Source organism: Hibiscus syriacus, unplaced genomic scaffold (assembly GCF_006381635.1).
Source record: "Hibiscus syriacus cultivar Baekdansim isolate YM2019G1 unplaced genomic scaffold, ASM638163v2 tig00110450_pilon, whole genome shotgun sequence".
NCBI lineage: Eukaryota > Viridiplantae > Streptophyta > Magnoliopsida > Malvales > Malvaceae > Hibiscus > Hibiscus syriacus.
The window spans coordinates 3,015,194-3,030,308 of NW_024062743.1; the positions used below are offsets into that span (position 1 = coordinate 3,015,194).

General features: G+C 35.2%; 1 protein-coding gene and 1 pseudogene across 1 annotated transcript; both read right to left on the reverse strand.

The window, feature by feature from the left end:
- Positions 1-647: 647 nt before the first annotated feature.
- Positions 648-5,489, reverse strand: LOC120126045 (U3 snoRNP-associated protein-like YAO). Its single transcript, XM_039144342.1, has 7 exons — positions 4,970-5,489; positions 4,504-4,846; positions 4,057-4,281; positions 3,539-3,767; positions 2,407-2,585; positions 1,388-1,453; positions 648-967 (listed from the first exon to the last, which is right to left on the reverse strand). The coding sequence occupies exons 1-7, from the start codon at positions 5,395-5,397 to the stop codon at positions 890-892; spliced, it is 1,548 nt and encodes a 515-aa protein (XP_039000273.1). The 5' UTR covers positions 5,398-5,489; the 3' UTR covers positions 648-889.
- A 2,292-nt stretch (positions 5,490-7,781) lies between these two features.
- On the reverse strand, positions 7,782-12,454 carry LOC120126136 (annotated as a pseudogene).
- Positions 12,455-15,115: the final 2,661 nt, after the last annotated feature.

Consider the following 15,115-nt stretch of genomic DNA (forward strand, 5'->3'; position numbering starts at 1 on the left):
ATGGTATCACCACAAAATAAATATTTTTCATTGACTATAATATTCGAATATGACACTTTAAAGTAATGAACAAAAACTTAGTCATTCAACTATACTGTGAATATTTTTTATTATATTGTGCTTAATAACTAATATCATTATTAAGTTAACAGACTAATTTTTCACTTTAATTTATAAATAAAAAATAATTAAATAATTTATATTTTTACAAAATTTATATTAAATCATTCTAAACAAGTATATTTATAATATTTTAAAAATATTTTAAAATGTTTGCTTAATATAGAGAAAGGGTGAACTACAAACGGTATACAAGACAAATTTATTTCCGTCAACAATTGATACAACCAACGTAAACTACTTCTGACCTAAAAGAAATCAGTCTAAAATGAACCCTTCTCAAAATCCTCCCCACCCATTCAATCTCCCTAACCAACAACAAATCGCTTACGATTCGCCGTATTTTGGATCCTCCCGGACCACATCAACAAAATCTATAGCCTTATAGCTCTAAACACCAACAGATTCAAAGGCTCCAAGAGAGAATTTACGCACTTGTGAACGATCGACCATCAAGAAAGAAAAAACGGTTCGTGGCATTCACAATAAAGGGTTACTTGGTTTCTTGTTAAAATTCATCTGTTCATCGAAGATGATGAAATTTGGATGGAAAAATCGATAAATGACTCTCTCTTATCCTTTGCGGTTTAAATAAGAAATGAAAAGGTCGAAAATGGGTGTGAATTGTTGCAAGCAGACATCAAATTTGATACAAAGATATAATAATAATAAAACAAAAACTCGAGCGTAGAGGTACACTGCTGATTGGTTCTGCTGATAGTAGTCAAAACTGAAGAGGTTGGTGGTGCAACCAAAACCATGCCCTGCCTTACAACAGCTCCAAAGGCTGAATCGCAACTCCATTCCGTGCAGCCGGAAGGCTTCCCCATCTTCCTAGTCGGGGTTCCTGCAGCAGCCAGGGTGTTTTAAGCATCAACAAGACTGACAATGATGCTACCAAAGGGAAAAGCATATGCTATTAAGAATTTCCAATACAACACCTGCCATAAGATCCTAGAAACATATAAATGCAACCAAAGAAAGCATCCATATATATATCACAGTAGCTCTGTACATCAGATATGGATGCTTTCCTAGGACCACTAATACATAATAGAAAGGGGGGGAAACTGCTTTAGTAGGAGCCACCTACAGAATCAGCACATCAGAAAGCAATTATCATATCATGTTTTATTTCTAATCCACTTCATGCAAGATAAAATTCAAGTTAATATTCACCAACCTCGTACCGAGTTCAGAAAAAAGAAGGAAAAAATAAACATTAAGAGAAGATTTGTCTAGATAATGTTAAGGACAAATAATTCACCTGCCCTACTCCAGCAACCAGGAACTGTCCAGATTTTGCAAATGCCAGGGAATTAACAAACCCCACCTGTATCACAAGGGTTACATTAAGCAACAAAAAATGAGAATAAAATTAGGTGAAACAAGGATACAACCATATGAAGGACAACCTCAATAGTACTCCAAAAGAGAAGCAAAACATATGAAAAACGTATGAGATTCCATAGGATTAACCAGTGTTCACCTTTCTTAACAGTATGCTACTCATTCTTGTGATGTAGGCTTAACATATATAATTAGCGAACCTTTAGACTAAGCTAGAAAGGTCCAAAAGTATCATCTCATATAAAGCATCTAATCAAGACATCGAAAGCAAATTCTTCCACAACCTTAATATTTTTTATTTGAAGTCAATCCTCAATGCTAAAAGCAATGAAGAAATACCAGTGTTTACCAATGTAGAAACCTCGAATTGACATAAAATGGACATTGTTATTCACTAATCACTATATTTATAACTTTCCAATTAAATTTTCTATTATACATAAAATTATCTAATTTACCGGTAAGAATTCTAATTCCATTCAAAGAATTTTTTAGTGGATCTATTTGATGATGAATAAATTTCAAAGACTATAAAGGGTATTCTCATCGTCATAAAAGTATCTCCAAGCTCATACTTCTACATATCTTAGAAATTGGTTCAATTTGACAAAAACTAGAAGTTTGAGGGTCAAATGAAGCGAAATTGTTTTTGGTTAAAATGACTTTTTTTAAAGTTCGAGGACCAAAAATCTCATTATGCCTATATTATTATTATTTGAAAATAGTCACATGCATTTTATGTGACAATAAATACTAGTACATCCCAAGGGCGTACATTTGAGTAGAGAAAATAGATATATGAAAAAGATAATTACTTCAGTGACTTCTATTTAGTATTCGCAAAAGGTCCAGTCGAAATGGATAATTCAATAGCCTAACGTGCAGTAGAAAACAATGGTAAACTCTTAACCAGGGTATTAAGTGACATTAACTTACCAATGGAATGTCATATAAAGGCCGGATGTCTTTTTTCCCAGTCTCAACAGTCCATAATCGAACGCAACCGTTACCAGCTCCTGATGCAACAAGGTCAGTTCCTCTACAAACACTGATTGAACTGACCCAGGAGTATGTTGACGAACAATTATAGCCCTCAATTTTGTGATCACCATTTTCTACAGAGTAGTATGAAGCAAATTAATCAAAGAGGTTAGCAAGCTGTTCAGAGAAGCTAAAATCATGTTTAAAGCCTGGCCAAAGATGTTCCTTTCTAGATTCAAAACAATATCCTACAAGCGTTTCAATAGAGAGAAGATTAAAAGCAAAACAAAAAAGAGAAAAAACTGAAAGAATCTTTAAGGAACAAAAACGTAACAAAAGTGGTGTTCAAAAGCTGTGCTACTCAGCACACTTCAGGCAAGGCTTAGACTAAAGATATTTTAAGTTTGATTGTGCCTCAAAGGTACTACTTCATTAGACATATCAGACATTTTGTTTTAACCTTTGTCTAACAGAAAACAATAAAATGATCATTTAAAGTATATTTAAGTATTTAGAAGATAAAACTTATATGTACTTATATATGTATGGACGTATTGGACTTAGCTTTGATAAGTTTGATAGGAACCAATTGACAGGATTTATGATGAGAAACTAAAAAAATGATTAAATTTTCCAATTGATCATATTATCAAAAAATGATTACACCTGCATTAGCCCTGGTCAGATTAAAAGAGAACAGCAATAATAATGCGCTCACAAACAGCCACAACTGAGATTCTCAAAGGCCAACTTGTAGGCACCTCTCAAGTTTATCAGGCATAAGTTAGCAAGGAATAGTATAGGTTTGATACTGTTCAATAGAAAAATAACTTTAAGAAACCAATTGACAGCATTAATAAAATGAGACATGCAAACACAAGCTAAATTAAAAACAGTAATCAATCGCTTATCATAAATAATTACTTCAACAATACTCATGGTGAGAATAAAAGCTAAGGTAAATATATATAATGCACAAAAATCAAGGATTTAAAAGAATGTCACCTCAAATTCCAAGTGGACTACCTTCTAGCTAATAAAACATAAGATGCATGATAAACAGGGTTAACTGAATATGTTTTATTACCTAAACCATTATCAGGGATATTTTCACTGCCAATTTGTTCAACACTTTGGCCAGCAGGCAGCATAGCATGAGCATTCTTAACAACGTATACAGGCTTCTTTCTTAATACATTCCAAAGTTGAATGCTCCCATCATCAGAACCAGATAAGAATTCATCATTGTTAATAAAGCAGCAGCACTCCAAAGATGTTGGTGGAGGACGAAAAACCAATCGAGACTGATCAAGAACCTATTTAGCATGGTTCATAACATATGGCTGTCAGATATGGAGAAGAGAAGAAATAACCTGGTGTCCATCTAGACTACAGTTAAATGCCAGAACTTCTAATAGTAGTTCAAGATGGTGCTCAGATTACAATAGATGGAGGGGCCCTAAGGTGTGAATATTAGAAGATATCCAACAATTTTGATAGTAATGGAAACACAAGTGAAGTTTTAGCACAAGCATTACTCCACATCACATTTTTTCAAAGGTTTTCTACTTGGATAATGAACTAAAACTTCAAAATTATGTTTACCTTAAACAACATCATACATCGATCACGTCCAACGGTCAATACACGTTCTTTTCTTAGGCAATCAAGGGTCAACACTTCACTTTCATGACCACATATTGTGTCAATGTAAGCATGGTCCTCCATGTTCCAATACTTGATCGTTCGATCAAACGATCCAGAAAAAAGATCTGTGGTACCTTGCCTAAAGCTTAAACATGATACAGGTTTCTGATGACCTGAGAATGCCTGTTGAGCAAAATTAAAGGCCAAATTGAGAAAATTGCACACTTCATTATTGAAAAACAGGTACAGATTAAGTTTTGAGATGCACTAATTAATGTCTAAACTAAAAACAAAAACATGTAACTTTTCTATTTTTCTTCTTTTACTAATGGGTTTTTTCTTTAAAAAAAAGTATACAATATCATCTAGCATATCAGCCAGGTTTGATAAATAAAGCAGAATTACCTGTAAATGTTCTCTTGTCCGAACATCCCATAGATGAACGTGGCGGTCTAGGCCTCCACTTGCCACATATCGACCATCCGAACTAACAGCCAATGCTAAAACACTTTTACTATGCTTTTTAGATCTACCTCGTGGATCCTTGGCCCCGTGACTTTTAAGAATATCTTCACTGGGCCATTGGTAACTTTCAGTTTTCCCACTCTCTACATCCCACTGTAAAATAGTACCGTCTTTGGACGCTGAGAAGCCCTTCAAGTCGTCGTCAGAGAGAGCTACAGAGGTAACAGATTGTCGATGCTTGACCAAGACTTTAAAGCCATCAGCAGTTTCTGGTTTTTTAATCCTGAGTTGAGTACATTCAACAATTTAAACATCTAAAACGGAAATCTCTCAAAGACAAATCAAATGTGCTCCTACGATAATTCCATTGTTTAAACATACAGGAAAAGATGAATTCTTCTTTTACCTGGAAGCAATGGCTCTCCTAATCCTACCACTCTCCTCAAGCTGCTCCTGCTGTAAAATCTTGGCCACAAGCGAATCCCTAGCCTCTTCCCCGTCCATTTCCCCGTCCCCATCCTTGTCTTCTTTCTCCCTCCTTGCTATTGCGCGCATCTTGTCCAAAAGCTCAGTCGCCACCCTTTTCCGAATCTCACCAGGGGTCTCCTCAATCTCATCCTCATCCTGCTCTCCGCCACCGGCGTCGGAACCCCCCAGAATCTCTTCCTCCTCTTCAGAACCCCCTGACTCAATGTCATCATCCCCGTAGGCCATTTTTCGCCGCTTCTTGCTCTCCGTCTCGAAGAATGGATCGTTTTTCATCGAAAATTTCTTCCCCTTGGGGCCACCTTTTGGGGCCGATGAGCCCCGCTTCTTCTCGTTCTTGCTCTTCATGTTTCAACTATCAGTGATGAAGGAAACAAAATGAAGTGTTAATTCAAAATCACAGGGAGAAGAGAAGGCAGGGGTTTAAGACTAGGGTTTTTGTAAGAAAGATGGTTTATGTACTTATGTCATGTGATCTATACGGCGGGTCGGGTTTCGAATGCGATTGAAAATTTGGATAGTAACTGAAGCCGTAAAAAGAATATGAAAATAATGGGTTAATATCACATTTGACCCCTATAATTCCATCGAATACACAATATGATACCATAAATAAATAAATAAATAAAAAGGAAAGTCTAATCTGGTACTGTTATACTTCTTTCTCATCTAATCTACGCCAAAACTGACGCACCAAAAAATTATTTTATGAACCCTCTTTATCTCGTATGATATAAATCTAACTAATAAAATTAAAATGTCAATAATATTTTTCTAAATCATCATTAAATTTAAACTTAATTATTAATTATTTATTTTTCTATATCAACATTAAATTTCCATCTCTTCTTCAACCTCTTAAACTCTCCTATTCTCCTCTCCCTCCCTTCATTAACCACAATCACCATAACTTTTGTCATTTTTCTTCCGTTCTTTTTTTCCCATGCTTAGGACCTAAATCATTTTATCTTTAACATCTGTTAAGATAACATAGCCATTGTCACTTAACATATATTACATGCACTGAAGATAAAATGATTTAGGTTGTAAATATGGGAAGGAAGGGGAGTGATAATGGTTATGGTGATTGTGGTTAATGAAGGGATGAAAGAGTTTAAGAGGTTGAAGAAAAGATGAAAATTTAATGTTAATATAAAAAAATAATTAAAAATAAAGTCTAAATTTAACCACGATTACAAAAATTACTTATATGTTTTAATTTTATTGGTTAGGTTTATACCTTACCTGATGAAAAAAGTTCATAAATTAATTTTTCCATAGTAACGTTAGGAAACTACTCACTTGGCAATATCACGACACTCGAGACGGAACTACATAAGATATGAGAGTGGCACGGCCTCCTCAACTTTAATTATTTTTTAGTAAGTAACATATTTAGTCACCCAATTATTTTTTTTTAATAACATCATGACACTCTGACGGAACCACGTAAGATATAAGAGTAACAAGGCCTCCTCAACTTTAATTATTTTTTAGTAAATAACATATTTAGTCACCCAATTATTGTTTTGGTTTTAATAACATCATGACACTCTGGACGGAACCACCTAAGATATGAGGGTGGCACAACCTCCTCAACTTTAATTATTTTTTAGTAAATAACATATTTAGTCACCCAATTATTGTTTTGGTTTTAATTTGGTCACCCAGCTACTTTTTTAAATCATCACTAATGTTATGTCTTGGTTTCATTTTGTTCATCTGTCATCAAAAAAATTAGCGGTGATGCTTAAGTGTCACCATAAAATAATGTCATATCATCATTAAAAGAATATCATGTCAACAACTCCGTTAATTTTTAATTACGTGTGATCAAAATGAAACCAAATCATAACAAGTGAGAGTTGGGTGACTAAATACGCAATTTACCTATTATTTATGTAAGTTACTTATCGGCTTTTTGGGTAAAGTATACAGATGGTCCCTCGACTAAGGGTGATACTTTGTTGAGTCCCTCGACTATTAAAAGTTACAAAATAGTCACCAGACTATTCATATGTTCCAAACTCGTCCCTTTCCGTTAAAAAGTCGACTGCAGTCTGAGTTGAATGTCAATATGTTGATCGAGATATGATAAAATTTAATCCCAAAATCTCAAACGATTATCATATCCCAATCAACATGTTAACATTAAGTTCAAACGACCGTCAATTTTTTAACGAAAAATGTCGAGTTTAAAACATATATATATATAGTCAAACGACCATTTTGTAACTTTTAATAGTCAAGGGAATCAACAAAAAAACTTTATAATTGAGGGATCATTTTGTAGCTTTTAACAGTCGGTACCCTTTGTATACTCTGCCCTTATTTTTTTTAGGTAGTAAAGTTTCGAAACTAAGCACATTAAGCTTTCTCCCCCAATTTTTTTTGGTATACATATTGTTTATGTCCTTACACGCTTTGAAATTAGATAAATGAAACTCTCTAGCTCTCTAACACTTCCTACCTCCACACTAGTGTTGAATATCCCTCAACTTATGCATAAAAAACTGTAATCTGATGAAAAAATGAGCAAATGAGGAGAGATTTGGAACAACAAGAAGGTTCTAATCAAGAACTTGAAGAGTTTGTAAACTTTCAGATCAACACCGGTGACCAAACATAAATTTCAATGAAAGACTTGTTTGAGTATGGATTAAACAAAAATATCTTAAAAAGAAAAGTAAAGACAGACAGGTACATCAGCTAATATATTGCCTCAATTGAATCATCAAAATTTTGACATTTGAACACACAAAAGGCACAAACTTGTTTGTTACATCCCAATACCCCATTTTTGGCCACTTTCTCACCTCCTTCATCTTGTACATGTAAATGTTAAAGAATTAAGAAAGAAAAAGGCCACAATGAATGAATATATATATATATATGGTAGCTAGCTTCTCTTGCAAATTGCTTTATCAGTGTAAACTCTACATCTCTGTAAAAACCAAAAGCAAAAATTGGGTCATACTGGTTCCTTAATGTGATCCCAGAACATTCAATCTGTCTTCATTTCGAGCTCGGCAAAGAGGTGCATGCAGAAGGGAGTTCAGTCATGGTACTCGCTCATCCAATCTTCACCAATCATAGAGCTGTCAAAGCTGATCTAAATACCAAAATCTCACCTAATTTGTTCAAACATGAACTAGATCAATTCGATGTGATCACTAAAAAATTTAACTTTGAAATGATCAACTCAAAAACGACTAAATTCAACTAACTAGAAAGAAAATGACTCGAACCTAAAATGGCTTAGACCCAAATAACTAAAAACTAATAAAAGAAACCCAAACTCAAATTAAGAATAGTTTTATTTTAAAAAAATTAATGTACTTAAAATATAAACATATAAGCAGTCTACTAATATTTAATATTATTTTTTAAATTGTTTATGTGCTTTTGTATACCTTTGAAGATTATCTTTCTTAACCATGAGTATCCTTTAATCATATAAAAACATTTGCAACGAGACCTATTCTCTATCAAATATTTTTTATGATATTGAAAATCAAAATGGAGATATGCTATAGGTTGACAAGAGAGCAATTTTGAATAACCTAATTACAGTTAAAAAAAATCTGACCTTATCTACCCAATTCATTCAAGATTCAATATGATTCAACTTTATACGTTAAAGACTTGAACTCGAGAATGATCTAATCCATTCGACGGCCAAACCTTAATGACTAGAATCAGATATTAAAAGAACCAAAAAAATGACCAGGACGGCAGGACCCAAAACAACAGAGCCTAATGTAATCTGAACCAAACCCAACCCGACCACTCATTCGACACTGCTAATCAATCATTGAGAGAATTCATTCATATTATGGATATCACCTCAAACACATAAAACGGTTTCCTTCCTAACCCGTATTCAACACTTAACCCTAGCCTAAGTAACATAGCATATAGTAATAAAATAACACAAGCAAGCCATTCAATACATGATCAATTCATCAAGCCTCTAACAATTTGTAGTCATCATAATAGATGAATATCAAACTAAGCAGTGTATAAATTACTACTGGAAGAAGTGAAATTAGACAGGATTAAAGCTCACATTGCTCCATTCACTGCAGGTAGTCCATGATCAGCAAGCAGGTACGAAAGGAAAATTTCATTCCAGACATCGGGTAAGCCAGGAAGACACCAATGACTACAATCAGGCACCTGGGGTTTGTCACTCCAGTCACCCACATGTGCATCTCTCCGGAAGGCTGACATGGAAGTAACTTGCAGAATGGCTATAGGAACAGTCATGTTCTTTACCACCTCAAATATAGTCTCCGAGAAAATGCTTTGATCCCTTCCTTCGGTTTCTGACAATGGGTTCTGAGTCATGTTGCAAAACCTGCAGGATTTTTCACTGATGCAGAAACCAAAAATAGTAATGATTTATAACCTGACAAACATTTTTCATTTAGAAATTAACCAAATATGCAAGTACTGTAATAGAATAATAGATAACTAAAAGCTTTTTATCAGAAGAATGAAGAACGAAAATAAAATTAGGAAACTGTCATGCAGATATCAAATTGTGAAGCTGTTCAAATTTTAAATGCAAACCAATTCATGGTTGTTTGCTGGAAAAGAGCAAAGGCTGCAACAGATGTGTGTACGTGTGTGTCCCATTGATAAAAGGAGAACAATCCAAAATAAGGAGAGAAAAAAACTTATTTAATTTAGCAACCAAAATGAGTTCACTTTGGGTGTGTTTTCTGAAAGCGCTTCATGGTGCAGCAGAGCCTTCGGCTCAGTCATAGGTGCAAGTGGTCTCCAGCTCAAAAGGGCTGAGTTCGAAATCCCCCTTCCCCCGAAATTATACTTGATCAAAGAGAAACAAAAGGACAGAATAAGCATCTTGGTATTATTGGTACTTCCGTTGCGATGGCTCAAATGTTCGGAAGAAGACAAGTGTTCTGTTTGCGTCAATCGTGTTCTCAACCCATGATGCCCAAGTACTTAATGCCGTTTTATATGCAGCAGGAATTGAAATTCCAAGTTTTACTGAGTTCCCAACCTGGAAGTAGCAACCACTGCCAAAAGAAAACATTTATGAAATTTTCTTACATGGGTATGGAAAAGCACCAGGGAAATGTCATTTCAGCTAGTCATAGTACGTTCATTGGATACTAAATGGTAAGAAAAAACACATTTTACAAATAAAAATTAACATACAACAAAGCTAGTGCAGCCTCACCTGTGTTCTCTTTCAGTTTAGAATATTTTGAATGGTATACTTCAAGCATCAAACTAACTAATCATTCAAATCGGCAACTTATCAATAATAACTATACCAACTTTGGGTTTGTCAAAATATAAGTTGATGTTATTATCGATTGATGATCGATCAATGATTTCATATGCAGGTAAAGCATCAATTCTGTAAAGCAAACCGAAGCAAAACTAGATGAGGCAGTAAAAAAGAGAATGTTTATTGAACAAACTGCAAATGGGAAAAACGTAAGTGAAAAAAAATACATGAAGGCAATGAACTATTTCTTAGTTTCCAATCAACATTTTTATACATCGATTCTATACTCTGATAGTTTCCAACCTTCAGAAAGGGCAAAAGCTGTTAGTTAAGAGTAGTAGGGATTCAAATTGAAAAAATAAGCACCATAAGAATTCATGTAGAAATTATGAAACATTCTCATTAATTATTATCTCATAAAAGTTTAGTCTCAAACTCTGCAATTGAGGCCAAAAGATGCATTATCAAATAGTTGAATCATCGCAACCTAATAACCCAGAAACTATCATTAATAGAAGTATAATAATCCCAATTCAGGTAGTCTCCTAGAAGAAAAACACTAAAATGACTCTTATTTGCAAGAAAGATTGTCGGTTTAATAATTTTCCCTGATTCTACAGTGAAATTGGGCAAGTGTTCCAAAACTAAAGCATCCTTCATAGACAAAAGTCTGACATCAATTAGACAAAGTGGAAATGCAATAAATGCTAAACAATAAGTAGAAAATACAAAGCATATATATAATACAACTATCTAGGAAACCTTCCATATGCTGCTGCCACTCTAATTTTCCCCTCTATAAGGTCTATAGAGGGTGGAGAAAGCAAAGACAATATTCAGTAAATGTGGACTTTGAATAAAGGAAAAACATATTTAAAGACAAAATGCAGAAAGTATCATTTACCCACTTAAATTATGTATATTTGGAAAATGATAATGCAAAAGAGACTAGAGCATTGTTTTGTAAGTTCTACCAAAATTATAGACAGACTGAAGGCAACTTACATCTCAAAGAGCTTCCCTGGAACCCACCATTGTCCACTGATGAATATGAGAACATCTGCATTAATCCACTCATTGCTAATATCATCCAGTTTATCTAGCTTAAGGGTTGATCTAACAGGCTTTGGTGCATGCCTAGGCATCCAACCATGCTGCACCAAGAAAACTGAGCGAAAGAACTCAATGGTAAAGTTGAAGGAAGCAAACTGAACACCAAGAAACCTGATACGTTTTGTTATCTTATTGCCATTAACTTCATGAACACTCTTCTTATCTTCTACTCCAGTCATGAGCAAGCATATCAACGATTCCCACTGCGTTCTACTCATAGAATCTCCAACAAAAACAATCCTTTTATCTAGAAGCATTTCCAGAACATTGTGAACGTTAAACCTTGGAGTATCACAATTTTTTGGTTTCCATCTCCATTTGAGATAATCTTTATCTTTCCCGAGGAAGAGAAGCAGCAGCCGCTCACCTCGCATCATATCAAACCAAACTTAGGTCGTGGGATCGAGTCCCATGGTTGGCAATTTATAATTGGAGGTCTTTTACGGAAGTTGCTCTCAACCTGGCGTTGGGGCAGCCTACTACCCTACCTCCCCTTACCTCATTACAAATGGGAATAGGTGTTATTTGATTGATTTGATTTATCTTTCCCGCCATTTCCCAAGCAATCGAATCCTTGTTCAACAAATGGACAATCTGAAGCATTGTATAAGGGGTAATAGTCATCTATAACCCATCTTCCATCAAAAATATCACAAACATTTCTTGAATCATTGAATTTTAACACACCATATCCATGAAATGCTTGACTGAGACTAGGGAGAACGTATACATAACCTCCATTAAGTAGTATAATAAATGAAAGCAAAGCCCCAATGAGAACAAGGACAGGAAACAAGCGTGAACCCAGCCCAACTTATGATAAATTCTAGGACTAGGGAAACACAAAGGTTTAGTGCTTAGAACATTCAAAGCTTTGGGGCTTGGAACATTCAAAATTCTAGGTCCTTCGGCATTCAATGCCCTTCGGTTAAATGACGTACTACTCAAATTATTCACCATCTCAATCAATTCCTAATGCCATTTTATTTAAAGAACCACTCTTGAAACTAGGCATCTTTCTTTTACCATATTGGCTCATCAACATTCAACAAACTCTCAACCAAAAACAACGAGATGTTTATAACTTGAAGATCTTCAATATCCTTTTTCTCTATAAACAACTCCAAACACAATATGGAATCGAACCAATATAAGTACCAAACTAACGATTAACAAAATTTCACCATAAGTTCAAATCAATATTCCCCCATTCAGCTAACGGAAGTACAAGAGTTCCACAGTAGAGCAACACACCACTTTCAAGTAAAACATTCAAATTACAGCTTTTACAAAAATTCAGGCAAAGCTATCATCTACATAACAACCCATTTCGCATCGTTGGAAAATAAAACAAAGTGGGGTTTTCCCAAATCTCAAGAAAAACAAACCCGGATTCCCAGAAGAAAGAATCTCAACAATCTTGAGATGAATTGAGGAAGAAAGATCTTACTTAGCAGTCGGATGAAAGCAAAGGTAGATAGAAATATAGCATTCAATGATGAGAAATGACAGGAGGCTTGAATGGAAAGAAATGGGAGAGATGAGAGGGATGTGAAGCGAAGCAGATCGGAGAGGTGGTAAAGAGAATACGACAGCAATGCATCAAAATGAGTAAACTACAAACATTAGTCACCAACCTATGACATCTCTACTTTCGTCACCTAAATGTTATATTTTTTCTATTTTGATAACATACTATTTTTTTTGAACAAATACTTGGGGTATTTTTGCCCGGAAGTAAAACTAAATCAACAATTTTAACTCTCCTTTTAATTGTATCAATACGCGTTCATCTTCGTTCCTAAATTTTTACAAATAATTTGTGGCAATATGGCGTAAACAGTACATGTGATAAATATTGGGAGGCTTTCAAGACAGTCTCATGCGCTCGATTACGTATCTGATCCCTACGTCTTTGTCAGAAATAAGACATATCCTACCACGACACTCACGCAAAACATGTGATAGAGCATGTCTATACAAGTACTTGAAGAAGAATTCTGAAGAGTCTATATCTTCCTTTTCGACTATTGCGAATGCGAGGGGAATTGTTTTCCTATTGTCATCCTGTGCCAGTGCCAACAACATTATTTGTGTGTACTTTTCGTACAACCAAGTGTTGTCGATCTAAACTATTGGCTTGTAGTGTCGAAATGCATTAACACACTATGGAAATGTCCAAAATAGTTGGTGAAATTGCCATGCACCTTGTACGCCACGATCATTTTCATATGCCAGCACAATTTCCAATTTGGCGACCGTTCCCGGTATTTACTTCTTCATCAGTTTGAGCCATGGTCGTAACCTTTGTATGATTCTTCCCATTGGCCATACACTTTTTGTTGAGCATGGTACCTGGCGTACCATGCTTTATGGTATTTAACAGTGTAGTCGTACTGAGATGTGATTGCAGCTTAATACAATTGAAAACTGAAATACTTGGATTTGCTTTGACCATTGGTACGAAGGAATCATAAAGAACGTGAACATCTAAGTTTGGATGATCTTGAGAAAGCCTGCTAATGGTGCATGTATAAGGTTGTTCGTATTTTGTTAGTCTCCATAGGTTGTTTAACCTCTTCAAGCGTGATACACGAATCCTCCAATTACATCCGTTGGACTTGTGGACACATTCAGCCACGAACTTGTCTGTGGCTATTTTTTTATTGTTGACGTAACCGGGCGGCGTATATTATAGTTCTTAATTACAACCACAATGAGTTCTTTTGTTCTAAAATATCATTCCAAGATAAAGCTCACCATCACCATGTTCGTTGTATTGATTAAGCTGTAGGAATTTCAGAAAGTCTAGACCTTTTAAAGGTTCCATCTCAACTGTTGTGAAGTGGGATGGTGGCTGGTAATAGTAAACAAGAGGTGCGACATGTGGAATGTCATCATCAAATACTCCTCTGGCATGTCAAGGTCATCAGGTTCTTTATTAAAGGGCGGCCCACCTCGTCACCATCTGGACCGATCTCCTTTAGTGTTTCTTCATCAAAAGTATCCCCATCAAATCAGAATAGTTTAACATTGTCGACTATAAGGACAACAAGAGTAGCAGTGGTACATCTATCACGAGACCGCTCAAGAGACCGCTTACAAATTGTACTACGAAGATCAAAGTCAACAGCACCAACACAAGAATGTCTCCCTGTAGATATTAATGAATCTTCGAATGGGTTAAACGTTTCATCTTCTTGCAACCTCATTTCATGCTGAAAAGATGATGCACATATGCCACTGATGTATGGATTGTACGTTTTAGGTTACAGATTCAAGTCAAAGTCCAAGCTAGCGACGCAATAACACCTTGATATCGAAGATGATGATGATGCACAAACATCATTTCCCCAAGCAATAACTCTCAATAAGTTCATGTCATTACATAAATTAGTTGTCGAACTATGGACATTAGGATCAAAGTCAAAATCAGCCTGTCTCTAATTTGGGACAGCAGTAGCATCATTACCATATAAGAAATTTCCATAAAGCTCAAGTGGCCCTCCTAATGAATATTACATATGGAAATCGATCATTATGTCCACATCAATGTTGCATATTGAGTACATTAGTGGTTCTGATGACGTCGATAGTCGATACTTCAACGTGTTCAGTTTTTTCTCGCGACCATAAGGAACAACATTATTGACTTCTTTCGTTAACTTCTTATGAGTTAATTTCTTTGGT